The sequence below is a fragment of the Sus scrofa genome, chromosome 2 (genome assembly GCF_000003025.6).
Source record: "Sus scrofa isolate TJ Tabasco breed Duroc chromosome 2, Sscrofa11.1, whole genome shotgun sequence".
Lineage (NCBI taxonomy): Eukaryota > Metazoa > Chordata > Mammalia > Artiodactyla > Suidae > Sus > Sus scrofa.
The window spans coordinates 69,715,501-69,733,809 of NC_010444.4; the positions used below are offsets into that span (position 1 = coordinate 69,715,501).

General features: G+C 48.1%; 1 protein-coding gene and 1 long non-coding RNA gene across 26 annotated transcripts in view; one reads left to right on the forward strand and one right to left on the reverse strand.

The window, feature by feature from the left end:
• LOC110259342 overlaps positions 1-10,308 on the reverse strand; it is a 64,423-nt gene extending 54,115 nt beyond the window's left edge. Inside the window, exon 1 of the long non-coding RNA XR_002341646.1 lies at positions 1,846-10,308. This is a non-coding gene — a long non-coding RNA (uncharacterized LOC110259342). The remainder of the gene's footprint in view (positions 1-1,845) is intronic.
• SMARCA4 (SWI/SNF related, matrix associated, actin dependent regulator of chromatin, subfamily a, member 4) overlaps positions 1,675-18,309 on the forward strand; it is a 93,127-nt gene continuing 76,492 nt past the window's right edge. For 13 of the 25 annotated variants that reach the window (XM_021083834.1, XM_021083835.1, XM_021083838.1 and 10 more), the window contains exons 1-2: positions 1,703-1,972; positions 16,302-16,551. In XM_021083834.1, coding sequence (XP_020939493.1) covers positions 16,330-16,551 — 222 coding nt within the window. In that variant the 5' untranslated portion in view covers positions 1,703-1,972; positions 16,302-16,329. Of the gene's footprint in view, positions 1,973-16,298; positions 16,552-18,309 lie in introns of all 25 variants that reach the window. The other 12 variants (XM_021083842.1, XM_021083844.1, XM_021083850.1 and 9 more) reach the window with 6 other exon arrangements.

Genomic DNA, 18,309 nt, shown 5'->3' on the forward strand with positions numbered 1-18,309 from the left:
CGTTAACCTTTCAATAATAAAAAAAATTTTTTTTTTCTTTTTAGAGCTCCTGGGCTAGGGGGTGAAATGGAGCTGCAGCTGAGGCTTATGCCACAGTCATGCCAACACCAGATCTGAGCTGCATATATGACCTATACCATAGCTCAGCTTGGAGCAATGCAGGACCCTTAAACCACTGGCAAGGCCAGGGATAGAACCTGCATCTCATAGATACTATGTCTGGTTCTTAACCCAGTGAGCCACAACTTGAACGCCTAAAAAAAAAAAATTTTTTTTTTTTTAGGGCCACACCCACAGTATATGGATGTTTTCAGACTAGGCATGGAATCAGAGCTGTAGCTGTTGGCCTACACCACAGCAACACAGGATCCAAGCTGTGTCTGTGACCTGCACTATAGCTCAGCAATGCAGGATCCTTAACTCACTGAACAAGGCCAGGGATCGAACCTTCATCCTCATGGATGCCAGTCAGATTCGTTACTGATGAGCCACGATGGGAACTCCCTAAAAAAATTTTTTAAACTGTCTTGTGGGGGGGTGGGGGTGGCACACTACAGTAGATGCTGGGTATTCACTAGGGACTAAAATTGACAACATCATGCCATTTAAATTGAAGAGAAGGATGCTGTACAGCAGAAACTGACAGGATATTATAAATCAACTATAATAAAAAAACTTAAAAAGGTACCCAAGAAATGTGAAGGAAAGGGAATGGAGGCAGTGATCAAAGAGGAGGCAAGACTGGTGGAGGTGGTAAGTCAACTGAGACCTGAAAAATGAGGAAGAGTGGGCCTGGGAGAAGCAGGGATAGGGACAGTCACAGGCTGTGGGACTTGACTTTGGGGAGCATTTGCTCAGTTGTGGGGCTAAATGAGGTGGGGCTGGAGATACTTTAAAAACATAGAGGAAGCCGCCTACAAGCTCTAGGCCTTCATACTTCTAACAAGGCTCTCTCCCTCACTGCTTTTACTACTGGACTCAAATGTCTTCCCAACGCGGCCTTCCCTAGCTGCCGCTTTAAAATTTCCACCACTTTTCATGTCTCCATTTCAACACAGTGTATTTTATATTTTACTTGGTTCTCTTGCCTCGCGCCTGCCTCCCCCATTAGATCATGAGAGCCACAGCAGCTGAAATTTTATGTCCGGTGCCGCAACTCAACAGCAAATCAATAAATATCTGCTAATTAATAGCCTTACATAGGCTCTGCACAAAAGACAGCCACAGTCCGTACCCGTCAGACTGCCCAAAGGGCACCACATCCCCCCTACCAAGGATGAAAACGGTTCCTAAGTTCGCCCTTGACCCGGAGGCCGGCTCTGCTCATCTCTGGCCCAGCCTCCCCGCCTCTTCCCCTCAAGCACTGCCTTGCATCCTCACTTCCCGGTCTCAGGGCCCCTCTGCCACCCCTTCCCCAAAGACCCTGCCGCCATCCAGTCCCATCCCCCAGCCACCCACCACCACCATCACTACCACCACCACTACCGCCGCCGCAGTGGCGCCCGCTCTGCGCATGCTCGGAGCAGTGGCGACGCACGACGTGCGGAAGGCGAAGAACCACCCCCATGCGCAAGCGCAGGCGCGTCCCGCACAAAGTAGGGAGGTGCGTCCGGGGCGCTAGCTCTCTCTGGCCCCGCCCCCTCCCCACCCCACCCCCGCGGCCGACACGCACGCGCTCTAGGAGCGGAAGGGCGGGCGGGCACGCGCACGAGACCGGGCGGGCGGCGGAAGCGGGAGAGGCGCTTAGTGGTGGGGGGGAGGGGAGGTGACGAGTGCGCGCGCAGCGGGGGCGCGGGTGGCGTGGGGGGGGCGGCCGAGGCCGGCGGGCGCGCGCGCGAGGCTTACCCTCGCTTGGCGGCGGCAGCGGCGGCTTCTTTGTTTCGTGAGAAGAGGCGAGACGCCCATTCTGCCCCCGGCCTCGCGCGGAGGGGCGGGGGCGGCGCCAGGAAGGCGACGGCACCGGCGACTCCCGGTAAGGAACGCAGATCGCGGGGGGAGCGCGGCGCGGGGCTTGGGAGGACGGTTTGAATGGAGCCGGGGTTCCGAGGGGGGAGGGGGCCGCCGGCGCCCGGAGCAGGGCCGGGGTACGGCGGCGCCCGAGGGTCAAGACGCCTGGCCTGCACCGCGCGCGCGGGGAAGGCCACAGTGCATCGAGGCCGCGGCGGCTACAGTATCCGCGGCGGGTGGGGTGGGGGCCCGGGCCGCGTGGAGGCCGCGCGCCCCTCGCGCGCGCTCTCGCCGGGGTCGCCGGACAAAGCTCTTCGCCCAGTCGGCGGGCCACGGGCCCGGCCCCCATCGCGGTCTCAGCTGCGGCTATAACAATAGCCAGGCGTCCGGGCTATTCTGGCTACGTTGTAACGGGTCCGACTCGATTGTTGCCTTTTAACAAGGCTGCGGTCATCGCTCAGTAGGAAAACCCCCAGATATGTCCAGCGTCGCCTGGACATGAACATTAGCAGCACAATTGGTTTAGATGACCTAAAATTTCATTTTTAAAAAGTCAATTTTAGGTTTTCAAGGCAAGGTAAATAACTCTTTCAGCCCCTTGTAAAGTAGTGACTCCAGAATGTTTGCCTTAAATCGGAGGATCCGCAGCTAGTCGGGAAGGACCGGGAGAACTGCTGTTGAAAGCTTTGTTTTAGTTTTCCATCCTTTTCCCTTCCTCGCAATTGATTTTCCAGATTAACGCTTTTATTTAAGATGTGGATCTTTAAGGAGAAGGTGTTTTGTGCCGATCTTGAAGACTAGCCTAGGTAGCCACCCCACGCCCCCACCCCCAGTGAATCCTTAGGTAAAGTAGGGAATAATGTTAGAACCACTTCCTAGGAATTTGAAGTAAGTTTTCACTTTCAATTGACAGACTGGAGTTGGGTTTGATTTCTGGCGTTGCTGGTTACTTAGCTATGTGACCTTAGGCAAATAACTTAATTTTTCTGAACCTCTTAGTTTCCTCATTTGTGAAATGGCAATAATGCCACAAATGGAGTTGGTGAAAGCCAATAAAATGGTTCCTGGTTAGAGGGAAGCACTATTTTGTTGTTCAGTCCAATCTCCTCCTTTATTGTTAAACAAAAGTTTGTTGAGTCCCTACTGGGTGTTAGATGATTGGAGGTTGGATGCCTTGGGAGCCTCTCCAGCCTTGTAGGGGAACAGGTGGTAAATGTGGGGACTACTCCCCTTGGCCTGTCATGTGAGAGGAACACAGTGGATGGATGCCCAGTGATGGGAGTCAGAGATTAGGGAGGTTGCGTGGAAGAGGAGCCTTTACTGAGGATCAGGGAGGATGTCCAGGTTGCATTTGACCATCTGGGACCAGTCATTGCTCCCCTCTGCTATTCTCACATCACCTTGATCCTTTCTTGTGTAGCAGTTATCTGGGTTTGTAATTACACATCTATTCTTTTCCAAGGGCCATCAGAGCTCTCACAGCTCTGTCTCCCTGATCTCCTGAAGCACGTAGTAGGCCCTTAGCAGCCATTTGTGGATGAAGAGGAGGGTGTTCAGGAGGATTGAGTGAAGCTGTGTGTGAAGTGCTTGGCCCACGACTGAAAGTGGGTTGTAGGCGATAAATGTTAGTTGTTGGAGGGTTTTTGTTGTTGTTTTAACTTTCTAGGCCATTGTTTCCCAAACCTCATTCCCCCAAAAATGAAGATGTAGGGCTGTGGTTAATATGAGGTGGTGGTGTGGAGAGCTAGTTCTGGAATCAGACCTCCTGGATTTATACCCATCTCTTAATCCTAGTTTGACCTCAAGCAAGACACTTAACAGTAGACTCCCCTCTTGTGAAACAGGTACGATAGTGGTGTCACCTCAGAGAGTTATTGTGAGAGTTCAAAAGACAGTGTGGGAAGTGGCTTACCATCTGCAGAGCCTGACATGTAATGAGCCCTCAACTTATTGGTGTTTATATTATTTATATATATGTAAATTAGCTGTATAAAAAAACTGAAAACATAATTTAGAGTCATTCTGTATTCCAGAAATCCCGGGTTTGATGTGCTGGTTATATATATTTTCCTAATTTTCTTTAAAATCAATGCATACATAATTGTGACAATAATAAACATTGCTCCACATGCCACTTAAAATCATTTTGTGTCCAACCCGTCAGGAGATGGTGATCTTGAAGGTTTTTGAGCCCAGGGGTGGTTGTGAGCTGACCTCACCAGAGCTTTAGCGGGGGGGCAGTGCAGTGGTCTCCAAATTTGTTGTCAGTGAAAAGCACTTCAACAGGAACACATATTTATTTATTTACCTTTTTTACCTCTTGTGGGTCCTCAAACGTTGGGTTGTAACCCCACACCAGCTCCATGTCCTAGCTCTTTGTGATGTGGGAGACGGGGAGGGACTGGGTGTGTTGGGTGAATGTCTGGTGAGAAGATTTTGCCAGTGGAGAAACTGAGGTCCAGAGCTCTCCAGTCAAACATCCAGGTCTGACGCCTAGCTTTGCTGCTTCCCTCTTGGTGCCTCAAGGAAATAGGGGTGACAGTGCCTGGCGCTTTGTAAGTCCTCAGTCATCAGGGCTGCCATGGCACAGAGGGCACTCACATGTACCATAGAACACAACATGAATGGTGCTCCCTTGAGTTGTACTAGAAGTAGCCCAGCCACGCATTCCACATTCATGTAGTGAAATGGCTGGGGGTTCAACCTGAAACAGGCAGACAAGGGCCCTGTCCCTCATTTGGGGGCAGTAATAGTACCCAGCTTGTAGGATTGTTGCAAGGACTAAATGACAGCAAAATGACAGACGACAAACATACTGTGCTTAGGGCAGTGCCTGGCACAAAGGGCTGAACAGTTTGTAGTTGTCATTTATTAGGATTCCTACAACATTCTAGTGGGTCGAAATACAGACTATATTTTTGCCCCATTGTAATAGTTATTTTTTTTTTTCACAGTGGTAGCAAAGGAATTATGTCCTTCATTTTCTCCTTACTAGTTTACAAGTTGTATGCTCAGAGTTCCAGCTATGGCACAGTGGGTTAAGGATCTGGCATTGCTGCAGCTGTGGTGTACGTAGGTTGCAGCTCTGGCTCGCACTCAGTCCCTGGCTGGGAACTTCATGTGCTGCGAGTGCAGTGAAAAAGGAAAAAAAAAAAAATTGTATGCTCTGCAATTTCACCATACGGCATTGGAAAGAGGGAAGTGTGGTGGCATGGGTTTTGAAAAACATCAAATGCTCATTTTTCATTTCCCACATCTCATAACTTGCAACACTGATGGGAACACTGAAGGGAGAATTAAAGTTTTTTTTTTTTTTCTTTTTTTAAATTAAAAGCATGGGCAAAACCTACTGTAAAAGGGAAATAATAGCTGTGGGAATATTGGGGGAGAAATGTCTGGGGGTGAATACATCAGAATTGAGTTGAGGCCAGGTGGAGCTGCCATGGCTGTCGACCTTACAGGTGTCATCCCTAAGAAGTATTAAGCTCGTTGATATGATCAGCGATATCTCAAGAGTTTTCTGTTAGCTACACGCTGCTGATGCAAATTTTGTAGGACATGGAGTCAACCTGCCTGAGAAGGTCACACTCCACTCACCTTCCTGTACATGAAAGGGCCTTAAGGGAAGTACCGGGGGTAGCTGGGTTTCTTGGGAGAGTGGATTTCACACGGCAGAGGAAAGGAAAGAGATGGTGTATCCAGTTCCCTCAGAGAAAGAGCTTTCTTTTGAAAACAAGTAGCACAGCATAAACCTACTCCTTTCTGGAAACCCAGTCTGGTTTCCAGAGTGTCATTTTGAGACTGTTGTTACTTTGCTAAAGGGCCATGTCTTCATTTGTGCATTGGAACACTTGTCACTGGGAACAGTCTGAGTTTCATTCAGTGTGAAGTTCGCCAGTAGTACAAGAGTGATGAGGAGGATGGGCTTTAACATGGCTCCTTGGGGTGGTTTAAGTTCTCCTTTCACTGGTAGGTCTCGCCCTGCTGGTTCAGGAAGCAGGTGGCCAAGTGGCAGTTGCTCTTTCACCTGTTACAGTGAGAGACTTGAGGGGGCAGGGTTTGATGTGTACCACCCTGATTTGCCCCCAAAGTCTCCATCAGGTGGCACGATGGATGTCTCCTTGTCCTAAGGGGGACGCTGAAGCACAGGAAGCCCCTGGAAGTGCCCTGGGAACGGCATCTGGCACTGGTGACGGCCGAGTGCTGCATCCGATCACAACCTGGATAGCTCGCTTGCTCAGTGCCCCTGACCGCCTCCTTGGAACACCCCCTTGGAGGCTCCTGCCTTTGGAGTGCTTCTCTTTACTGCACTTGGTGCTCTTCCAGGCTCTCCCCCTCTGAAAGCTTCTGATCCTCTGCCTCAATCAGTTACTCAGACATTGGAGTCAGACAGACTTGAGGTAGGCAGGACTCTATTCCCTACATGACTTGGCAAACAACCTCTCTGAATTTAAAACCCCTTGACCCTCCCATAGTCTCCACTTGGCACCTATGGTCACCAGTAGTGAATGAAGGGATGCAAGATGGGGCTGAAATTCATCCTGGCCGGGCTTTGCTTATCCTGGTTTCAGGGCTGGTCTCCCTCAAGGAAGGGACACCTTTTCTATTTCAAATGGCGTATGTCAGCTGAGGCCCTGCTGGTTACCTTGGTCATCTTTATCCCTTCATTCTCTTACCCTCACATCCATTCCTTCAGCCTGTCGAGAGAAACCTTCTAAAACCATCTTCAGACCGTGTCACTGCCTTGCTCAGAACATTCCAGTGGTTTCCCATTGCACCTAGAGTAGACTTCTGCTTCCTCACCACTGCCCTCAGGCTTGTGATCTGCCCTCTCCACTCAGCTCTGACCTCATCTGCCTCCATACCCCTCTCTTCTGCTCTCTCCCGTCAGAGTCCTACCCCACGGCCTTTGCATGTGTTGGTCCCTCCGCCTGTCTGTGCCACTGGCTCCCGTTTTACTTCAGATCTCTGCTCAGATGTGTCCCCATCATTGAGACCATCCCTCGCCACTATGATTGAGAGAGAGCGCCTCCCTTCAGCTTCACTGTTAACCCTTAATTATTCATAGCACTTCCCAGTGTGTGACATTGTGTCATGTTTATTTGTGTGGTTGTTTCTGTCACTCAGTTGTTAGTCCCACCAGGCAGGGACTCTGCTGAATGCCCAATGCCTGGAACCCACTTCAGCACAGAGTTGGTTGTTGGTCAGTATTTGTGGTGACTGGAGGGCCTGTCTCAAGTGACACTTGGCAGGTACAGGTGCCACTCCTTTTGCCCCCTCGTGGCCGCTCTTGTGCTTTGACCAACACTGTTTTGGGGGACTTCTCCCCTGCCCTCTCCACCAGTCACACATCATGCTCAGTGTTGAGTGTATATCAGGCACCACAAAAGTCCCAGTGTTGTGCTCTGACCTCCATACAGTGGGGCTTGGTCAGCCTTAGCAGAGAAAAGGAAGAGAGTCTACCCGGGTTTCACGGGGAGCAGGGTCAGGACAGAATTGTAAAACTTGTTATGGTGACCTAATGTGTGTTTTAAACAGGTCACAGTGGACTCTGGGTCATGATTAAGAGTTTGAAAAACACCTGGGTAGGTAGGGTAGTATTTGTATACTCAAGTGTAGACGCTTTATCTCCCTGCTGGATTAGAGCTTGGCCTCCCGAGGGCAGAGGACTGGTCTGGTTGTCATCTGCCATGTTATAGATGGGAAGGTGCTCTTCAGTGGTTTTCACATGAATGAAATATTTAAAAAGGGCGGGGGAGAGGATTCCAATGAATAAAATGATGTATAATTCTGAGTGCTAAAAATAATACTTGGGAATAATTTGGCATATCTACCTTTTAGGTAGAACTGAGAAAACATTGTAATTTATCATCCTGACATGTTTTTTTAGTTTCTGAAATGTATTCCCTGTTAAATGTAGGGCAAGGTTTTGCTACTTAATTATATTGCAAGGAAAATTCCACAGAACAGCCAGCTTTGGGAGGGTTTTCTTAGTTGTGGAGAGAGGGAGAGAGTGCATGAGTGTGTGCATGAGTGTGTGTGTGTGTGTGTGTGTAGGGGGGGTTTCTTAGTTGTGGAGAGAGGGAGAGAGAGAGAGTGTGCATGAGTGTGTGTGTGTGTGTGTGTGTGTGTGTGTGTGTGTGTGTAGGGGGGGAGAGTCTCATTTTGTAGTTTGAATGTAACAAATGGGGCTGGCTTTGCTGAAGCTATCCTGTCCTGAACCATCTGAGTGCAGGGTCATGACTTGACTACTATGTAGCTGCTGCTGAAATGTGTCTTGGAACAAATTTCTTCACGCCCTAAAAACAAAGTAGCCGCTATCCTGGGGCCAAACTTAAGTATAATGCTGGTTTTTAGGCAAGATGGGGGAAAAAAATTAAAAAGTCAACCCATAATCTCAGCACATAGATTTCAGAGGGTCCTGATTGCCTATTATCAGCCCTTCCTGCCACAGTGGCCGGTCACCATGGTCCTTTTTTATTTATAAGAGAAACGCTAAGGGTGTTATGAAAGAAGAAACAGACCTCTGATCCTCAGGCAGTCTGGTTCCACATGTTGAACATTGACAGTGATTTTGGCAAAGCAGAAAGTAACACAGTCCCCAAATCCTTTCATCGTCCTCATTTATTTCCCACAGAGGCACTTCCTGGGCATCTTTTCTGGGTGTTTCTTTCCCAGATATTTTTTCTTACCTAGGTTTCTTGTTTTTTCCTTAAAAAGCATTTTTTTTAAAAAAATCTGTTTACAGAAGTAATAGGTGATTAAAACGAACACAAAAGAAAAAGCCCCAGAAATCTGTGATGTAGAAAGTGTAAGTTCCCCATCACACGCCTCCAGAGAGAGCCACTGGCTGCTGCTGACAGCAGTTTGAGGCATGTTTTCTTTGGGCTGGCTTCTATGCTCCAGTTAACACGCAGACACTGTTATTCTTAGCAAAATGGGGCTCGGGCCAAGTGCCCCTAACTTTGACCATATCTTCTTCTGGTTCATTTTGGACCATCCTAAGTGTCTGTCTGTATGCACAGAGCTACCTCATTCATTTTTAATGATGCTCTGACTTCTAATAGCATGGTTTGTGGGCAGTTCTGATTGTTTAGCAGTTGCAGGGGCAGGTTGGGGAGGGGGGGATGCTTTCTCAGAGAAATTGACAATACTTGGCAGAATCCCTTCCAGACCCTTTAGCCCCAGGAACTTGGGAATCAGTTTTCACCTCACAGCCTCCTGAAGGTCTTAGTTTTCACCAAGAAAAAGATTCTGGCCCCAGAGTTCTTTTATTTTTCCATCACATTCCTTTGGGCTACCTGCCCGGAATCCCAGGTTCCATTCCCTCCTTGCGGAGCCCCCAACCACACCTGCTCCCTGGGCCACATACATCCTGATTAGGCTTCCAGACACATGTGCTAGTGGCTTTGGAATTTGGCCCCTGCTTCCTCTTTTCCTTTGCTTTTCTCATCTGCTTAGATTTGAGATGTCTGTCTGGTTTGAGATGGATTTCTGTGTTGCACAGTCTTCCTCCCTTTCCCAGCCCAGACACCATGTGACTTGTCAGAAAGGGACTTGTTGCCAGAGTCCAGGCAGCACCAGGAGCCACCTGAAACCCTCTGAAGAAGCCTTAAGGAGTACCAGAGCGGGGCGGGGGCGGGGGCGCTTGACTGAAATTGTGAAGTCTTAGCAGGGGTGTTTGGTGATGAGGGAAAAGGGGTGTTCTTGCCTGAGATCTTACCCCTCTTCTGAAATTCCTGGCTGAGCTCATCTGCCCCCCCACCCCATACCAAAGCACATTGGTACCCTGCCCACACCCTCTCTGGCTCTCAGCAGGCCAAGGCCCACCCTTACCCCTAGGGAAAGGTTGGCTGGCCAAAAGGATCTTGATGGTGGCTGAGAACACCAGCTTTGTCCAGTGGAGACCAAGAGGGCAAGGCAGAGTTTGCAGTAGCTCAAATCCTGCCTATTGGAGTTCCAACTGTGGTTCAGTGTGTTAAGAACCTTACTTGTAACAGCTTGGGCTGTGACAGAGATGCGGGTTTAATTCCTGGCCAGGCGCAGGAGGATCCCGTGTTGCCACAGCTGCGGCTTCAGTGTAGGTTGTGGCTGTGTCTCAAATTCAATCCCTGGCCTGGGAACGTCCATGTGCCGAAGGTGCAGCTATTTGTGGGTTTTCGTGTTTGTTTTTTGGCTTTTTAGGGCATGTGGAAGTTCCCAGGCTAGGGGTTGAATTGGAGCTACAGCTGCTGGCCTACACCACAGCTACAGAAACACCAGATCCCTGACCCACTGAGTGAGGCCAGGGATTGACCCCGCATCCTTATGGATATTAGTTGGATTCGTTTCCACTGTGCCACAGTGGGAACTTCCCTAAGGTACAGTTATTAAAAAAAAAAAAAAAATCCAGGCGTTCCCATCGTGGCACAGAGGAAATGAACCTGACTAGGAGCCATGAGGTTGTGGGTTTGATCCCTGGCCTTGCTCAGTGGGTTAAGGATCCTGCGTTGTTGTGGCTGTGGTGTAGGCCGGCAGCTGTAGCTCTGATTAGACCCCTAGCATGGGAACCTCCACATGCCGTGGGTACAGCCCTATAAAGCAAAAAAAAAAAAGTCCTGTCTGTTGATTGTCCGTCTAGCTGCTTGTCAGTTTTGACAACTGGCCTTCATTTACTCAAGGCTGTGCTGGCCTTTAGGCAGCGGCTGCTCCTCCATGTCAGCAGAGCTGCTTTGTGCAGCCTCTGCTTCCTGAGGGGGGACGCAAGTCTGTTGTCCTGAGCACTGTGGGATGGCAGCGTTAATTGAAGTTTGTTCTGCGGGGAGGCTAAGCTTTGGAAGCAAGTCCTCCAGAGTGGTTACTTAACACATGACTCAGTTTACTCATCTCTGTGTGAGGAAAGGAGGATCTCAGGATTTAACCTGAGTGATGCTTTTAGGACGGTAGTGACCAGCCGTAAGCGACTTATGTGGGGGGCCTTTAATTTCACCAGCAGTGTGGTAGCACTTGCTGCCTGTGTGTGCCTTGCATGTGTTAGCTTCTGTGATGCAGCTGGTGACCCCTGAAGGAGGAACTGATCTCCGCTGAGAAGGAAACAGGATCAAAGAATCCAGTGTCATGCGATTGGCAGGTGGCAGAGGCCACTTTACGGTGGCCTTGGCTTTGTGACTCCAGCTCTTCTTCTGACCCATTGTTTACAGCAGCTTTATGTGTGCTAGTCAGAACCTGGGAGCACAATGCCATGAACAAGAGGATGGGCAAATAAAGAAGAATTGATGGCCATCCCAACAGTGTGGGTGACCTAATGATGAGCAGAAGTAAAGTGCATTACCCTGTTTTCAGATTCAGTAGCAGGTGAAACAAACCTACAGTGAGAGAGTTAGAAAAGAAGGTCTGTTGCAAGGGTGGTCGTGGCTGGCAAGGGGCCATGGGCCCCTTCTGGAATGTTGGAAGTGCTTTTTCTGATCTAAGATTCATGCAGCTGTGTGCCTAGGGTTAGGTTATCTTAGATATGCCAGAGCTTAGGACAAGCAAATAAACAAAATGCCCCTCCTCAGTACTACACTGAGGACTCGGGAGCCACTCCTAGCTTCCATTTTCTTGGTCTCTGCTTTCTGATGGTGTAGGTCTGCCCACAGGTGGCAGCAGCTCCTGGTGGGGCTTTTGACGGAACCCTACCTGCTTTGCCGTTTGAGACGCTTTTGATCTCCTTTACTGCCGCTCCCCATATGTGTCTGAACTTTGAGTCCAGAAATGAGTTTGCTGGTGGTGGCTCTGACCACATAGCTATTTCATTGCAGCCTGACCCTTCAGAGGTGGCAGCTTTTTGAAGCAAAAGCCATTTAAAAAGCATGTTGTGAAACTCTGTGCTTCTCAAAGGTGAACATTGCCATACGTGGGCACGAAGGTCTTATTCGATGCTCTTCATTGTCTTTTGTGAGCTGCTGTGTGTCACCGATGATGTTAGCGCTGCTGCAAGAGGAGACAGTTAGTTCTAGAGGTGCCACGTGCTTTGATGGGAAGAAGAGTGAAGGGCTAATGTTCACGGTAAACTGCTTTGAGAAGAGCTGTCATTCCAGAGGCACATCGGGCTTGTCTGCCTTTAGGTATGGAGATGGGGTGGGTTTTATTTTGCTTTCAGCTTCAGTTGGCTTGACCTAGAGTAGAGACTTCCAGGTGAGAAAGAAACCATGAGCTGCTTGCTGGATGCCACAGGCCCCTTAAGGAGGTGCAGGACTATTGCCCCTTCTCCCACCTCACAGCAGTGCTCTGGGGGCCCAAGAGAGGGCCCGTGGACACAGATGGCCTAGAAGGGAGCCAGAAGGAATCATTGTTCTCAACCCAGCCACAACCATGTCTGTATCACTCGGCTTCCCACCAGGACTGCGGTGCATCCTGCCCATAGACAAACCCCTGTGTTAGAGGTTTCTGACTCCAGAATCATTATTTTAACAAAGGTGATAGAGGGCACAGACTGCTGCCAAGTGGCAGAGCAGGCAGAATTCTGTTTCTGTGGCACGATGTGTGAATATTCATACAGAGCTGAATCAGGTCAGGTTTTTTTTTTAATTGAGGTACAGTTGCTTTACAATATTATATTAATTTCAGGTGTATAACATGGTGCTTCAATTTTTCATAGATTATACTCCATTTAGAGTTATAAAATATTGGCTGTCTTCCTTGCACTGTACTATATATCCTTGTAGCTTATTCATTTTTACATAGCAATTTGTTCCTCCTTATCCTCTATGCCCCTTCCTCCATCCTTCTTCCTGCTGGTAACCACTGGCTTGCTCTATATAGCTGGGAGTCTGTTTCTGTTTTTGTTTCATTCTTTTATTTTTTAGATTCCTCTATGTAAGTGATAACATAGAGTATTTGTCTTTCTCTGACTTATTTCACTAAGCATGATATCCTCTAGGTCTATCCATGTTGTTGATAATGGCAAAATTTCATTCTTTTTAATGGCTGAGTATTATTCCATTGTATATATATATATACCACATCTTTAACCATTCATTTGTTAATGGATACTTAGGTTGCTTCTGTATCTTGGCAATTGTAAGTAATACTGCTGTGGGAGTTCTCTAGTGGCCCAGTGGTTGGGGGTTCAGCATTGTCACTGCTGTGGCTCAGATTCAGTCCTTGGCCTGAGAATTTCTGCATGCCACAGGTGTGACCAAAAAATAATGATACTGCTGTGAACATTGGGGTGTGTGAATCTTTTCTCTATCGTATATTCTTGTCTCCTTTGTCATAGATTAACTAACTGTAAGTGCATGGCTTTATTTATGTTCCATTGATACATGTGTTTATTTCTCTGCCAGTACCATACTATTTTGGTTACTGTAGCTTTGTAATATAGTCTGATGTCAGGGACCATGATACCTCCAGCTCTGTTCTTTTTTCTCAGGATTGCTTTGGTTATTCAGAGTCTTTTGTGTTTCCATACAAATTTTAGAATTATTTATTCTAGTTCTGTGAAAAATGCCATGGGTATTTCGATAGGTTTTGCATTGAATCTGTAGATTGCTTTGGGTAGTATGGCCATTTTGATAATATTAAGCCTTCCAATCTAGGAATATGGTATATCATTCTATCTGTTTATGTTATCTTCAGTTTCTTTCTTCAGTGTCTTATAGCTTTCTGAGTATAGTTTCCCAGGTCATTTTGAATCAGGTCAAATTTTGCATCCAGATATATGTCTCAATTTTTTTTTAAGTTTGATTTTTGTTTTCCCCCTAAGCTTACTGGATTTTGGATTTGTGGGGAAGGAATTATGAACAGACAGATTCTCCAGTATTCCTATAAGGTGGGAATAGATCCAGCACTGAGGTTCCTTGAGCTTCAGAGAAAATTGGGGATGCTGGAAGGATGGAGGAATGTTTTCTCATCAAATTGGGTCTGTTCATAGGCAGGTGGGTGTGACCACCACTGGTCCCTGCCCTGCTGAGATTTCTGATCCTCTGTCTTCCAGTAATTTAGTCATGAAGCTGAAATGAAGAAATTTGGGCTTTTGACCTATTATCCAGGAAAATAACCCCACCTTTCAAATGAACAGGTTTTTTTTTTAATGGTCTTTTGTTTATTTTTTATTTTTTCTTGTTTTATTGATGTATAATTGATTTACAAGGTTTTGATAATTTCTCAAATGAACACTTTTTTAAAAATTAATTTACTCTTTGACTGCACCTACAGTATGTGGAAGTTGCTGGGCCAAGGACTGAACCCTCACCACAGTGGCAGCCCAAGCTGTTGCATTGACAACTCAGATCCTTAACCTGTTGAGCCACCAGAGAACTCTGAAAACTTTTTTTTTTTAATCAAAAGAATTAAAAATGTTCCTCTACTTTTTCAAGATTTATCCTTAGAACCAGGAGAGCTCAGTAAAGTTTAGGGACAAAGAGGTTCATTCCCCAAACTAAAATGTCCACAGAAACAGCAGATCTGTGACATGCCAATAAGAAAGGGGCTGTTTAAATAGCTTGTGTTTCATCAGGACCACAAAACTTGGTGGAACTGCTAGAATTTGCATCTTGAAGACTTAAATGATGAAAAGGGTCATAGGTATGAATGATTCTCTAAAGAGAAAGCTTGCCTACCATGTTGCTGAGTAATTCTGTAGAGTGAATGTCTCTTTATGTGTAGGGTAGCCTCAAAGGAGAAGCACTGGAGCCTGGTGGAGTCCAGGCGGCAGTCCCAGGTCAGCACTCCCTTCTGAGTGGGCTTCATCCTCACAGGTCCAGGAAGGTCTCAGTAGCAACCCTCTCTCCCCACAGATGCCCCATCACTCCACTTTGCTGGGAGGGGTAAGGAGGGCAGGGTTGCTTCTCATTCTCTACAAGGCCAGCAAGCAAGCACTTGATCTCTGTCGCTGGTAGGATGATGGGTGATTTTAAGTTTCTATATTTTGTTAATGTTTTCTATTCAGCACTGAGAATGTATTACTCCATCATCAGGAAAGAGGTTAAGTTATATAGAATTTTACTTGAGGCCATGAAACTACATAACAGATTGAGGGCGACCTGAAAATTGAACCCGTACTATAGAAAGCACTTAGAAAATTTATCAGCTCACAGGCCAGTCACAGTAAATGTAATTTATCAGTGTCATTGGAATTTTTTATTTTTTTAAGCTGATTTTTGGATTTTGTGGAGGTTCTGGGTCATGGTTCAGGATATCGATTTTTAATTTACAGCAACATTTGGAGTTCCTGCTGTGGCTTAGCAGGTTGCAGACCCAGCTAGTATCCATGAGGATGCAGATTTGGTCCCTAGCCTTGCTCAGTGGGTTAAGGATCTGGTGTTGCAGTGAGCTGTGGTATAGGTCACAGACACGGCTTAGATCCTGCATTGCTGTGGCTGTGGTGTAGGCCGGCAGTTGCAGCTCCAATTCAGTCCCTAGCCTGGGAACTTCCATATGCTGCGGGTGCAGCCCTAAAAAAAAACAAAAAATAAAAAATAAAAAAATAAATTAATTTACAGCAATATTCGTCAAACTTTGGACAGTTGAATATCACTTTTGAAGTGTTTGAGATATCAGAGTGCCATGAGTTCTATAATACTTCTCTTTAAATAAACCTATGAAAAACTTAAATTTTTTCTTTCTTTTTTTGTTTCTTTCTTTGTTTCTTTCTTTCTTTCTTTCTTTTGGCTCTTTAGCGCTGCACCCACAGCATATGGAAGTTCCCATGCTAGGGGTCAAATAGGAGCTGCAGCTGCAAACCCGTGCCACAGCTACAGCAACTTGGAATCCGAGCTGCGTCAGTGACCTACACCGCAGCTCACGGCAACACCTGATCCTTAACCCACTGAACAAGGCCAGGGATCGAACCTGCATCCTCATGGATACTATAAATTCATTTATTTTAAAAGAAACTTGGTTTCACTGCCTTAAGTGGAAACTTACATTACTTGCCATGAATATTTTTTTTGGTCGAATTTATAAAGGTCCAGTCAGGTGCTGTTGCTGGCGAAGGCCTTGAGCCTTACTCATGCTCTTTTGTCATAAATAGGAAGATGGGCAAGCATCAGAGTGGTGTGAAGGGCGTGTCAGCACTACCCTGAGATGTCCCTCCCCTTATAATCAGGAAGATACCAAGGGAAGTGAGGCAGTATCACCTGGTGCCAGGTCTGTGTGCCCCCACCTCCTGGCACCTCTTCCTCAGGAGACTTTGATCTGCTTTTGGATGCCTGATGTATCACCTCGGGCAGGAGTGGAGGAGAAAGGACTGGGTGGCTGGGGGTGCGTGTCAAAGGTGCCAGCTCCCTGTCAGATTGATGCTCTGACATGACTGAGTCATCCTGCCTGACCTGCCCTGACCTGCCTAGCCGATGGCCATGACCCTTACACTGACCAGGACTTTCTTCCAGCAGGAGACCACTGTCCACAGCTCCTGTGAAGATGTCCACTCCAGACCCACCTCTGGGCGGAACACCTCGGCCAGGCCCTTCCCCGGGCCCGGGCCCCTCCCCTGGAGCCATGTTGGGCCCTAGCCCGGGGCCCTCTCCTGGCTCCGCCCACAGCATGATGGGGCCCAGCCCGGGGCCTCCCTCAGCAGGACACCCCATCCCGACCCAGGGGCCTGGAGGGTACCCTCAGGACAACATGCACCAGATGCACAAGGTAGGGGGCCTTGGGCTCATTGCTCCAACCAGCTGGGTCCACATGACCAGAGATGGGAGTGAGCAGCATGTCCAGGCCTCTGGCCCTAGCTGGCAGCTGTCCCACCCTGTCCCCCTCACTTCTGCTGTTTTATTAATGAATGAGAATGTCCGAATCCCAGAAGATGGCTTACAGCTCATGGTCCTCTACTCAGGGTGCTCGAGTAGCTCACAGAGCACAGCAGCAGGTGCCCTGTATCCCTGCTCCATCCTGCACTCAGGTACCGCTTTTGTAACCACTGACCTTAGCTTATCAGGTTTGCTTTTGCCAGTGAGATGAAGAAAACCTCTTTTAACACAAATAGGTGTTCTTTCTTTGTGTTCCTGGAAGGTGGTTGGAGGAAATGAAGAAGTATCCTCTTCTGTACAGCATTTAAAGGGAAAGGCAAAAAGGGAGCCATCAAGGTAGACGATGCAAGTGGTGTGGCCTGGGGACAAAGAATCTGTCCTCCCTACAGGGCTGTCCATGTATTTGTACCATGGATTTTGCTTATCCCCTCACTCCAACCCATCAGGTGTAGAGGGGTATTGTACCCATTTTGCAGATGAGGAAGTAGGCTCTTAGAGGGTCATTCAGTGAGTTGGTGGCAGAGCAATCTCATCCTTCTGGCCTCTAGCACAGTGAGGTGACAAACACTCCCCTCATCTGTCGTCATTGGTACAGTGTCTGTTTTGTCACTTCTCTCTTGGGAAGCTCTTGGTGACTCCCCCCCACAATACACTCAGTGATTTAGGCCAGTGTCTTCTCCAACATAGTCCCCTTTTCCCTCTCTGCTCATTTTGTTTTTTCCTCCTGAACACTTGACACACGCCCATCAGACCCTTGCCATGTGTCTGGCCTAGGAGCTGAGGTCCTATAGTTCCCCCACTCCCACCTGCACAAAGCTCTTAGGGTCAGGAAGGGGAGCCCTTCAGTCAGCTCCACCAGTCCAGGGAAGAAGGAGCAGAGGGGTCTGGTCAGCATCCCGAGGGCACCCTGCTTCTCCTTCTTGTGAAGCTGCCCTTCATCCTCCCAGCCTTGTGCCCTCTCCTCCACTCACGGCACATGCTGGGCCATAGCTAACTTTGCTGGGCCACCTGTTAGACCAGAGAGGGATGTTTGCCTTAACCGGGTTAACAGAGTCTTAGAAGACATGCCCTCTCCTGGCTCTTCCACAGGGGGAGTGCTTAGTGCTGAGCATCAGGAAGGAAAGTGTGTATTTTCGTTCCTCCAGGATCTGATCACGCCTCTTAGGAGGGACAGAACTATGCTGCAGACAGCCTCCCTCCCAGCTAGCAGGCAGGGGGCCAGTTGGATCAGTGAAGACACTTGACATATTGTTGATTATATTTTCATGGGCAGGAGTTTCTGTCTCTCTGATTCACCCAAGCAAGAGGGTCCCTGATCCGAAGATTTGTGGTCACAAGTTCTTCTCGTGATGATGAACAGGGAGCCTGGTATCCTGGCTAAAACTGCTCCTGACCAGGGCAGTTTGTGTCCTTTCCTTGTGAGATTTTGGCATCTGAAACTGTCTCCTTGCCTTCCCCCTGGAGTCGTAGTCCAGCTGTCCCCTTGCCTCTAGCCCACCAGTCTGCTGCAGGTCCTCTGGGGGCATTATTTCATGCATACAGACACCTAAATAGATGTCAGGATTGTGTCTTAGAGCTGAGCCACTTGGTGATGTTCAGTAAATGCTGGGACGACTTCGGATGGACATTTTCAGCAACATTGAGCTTCTCT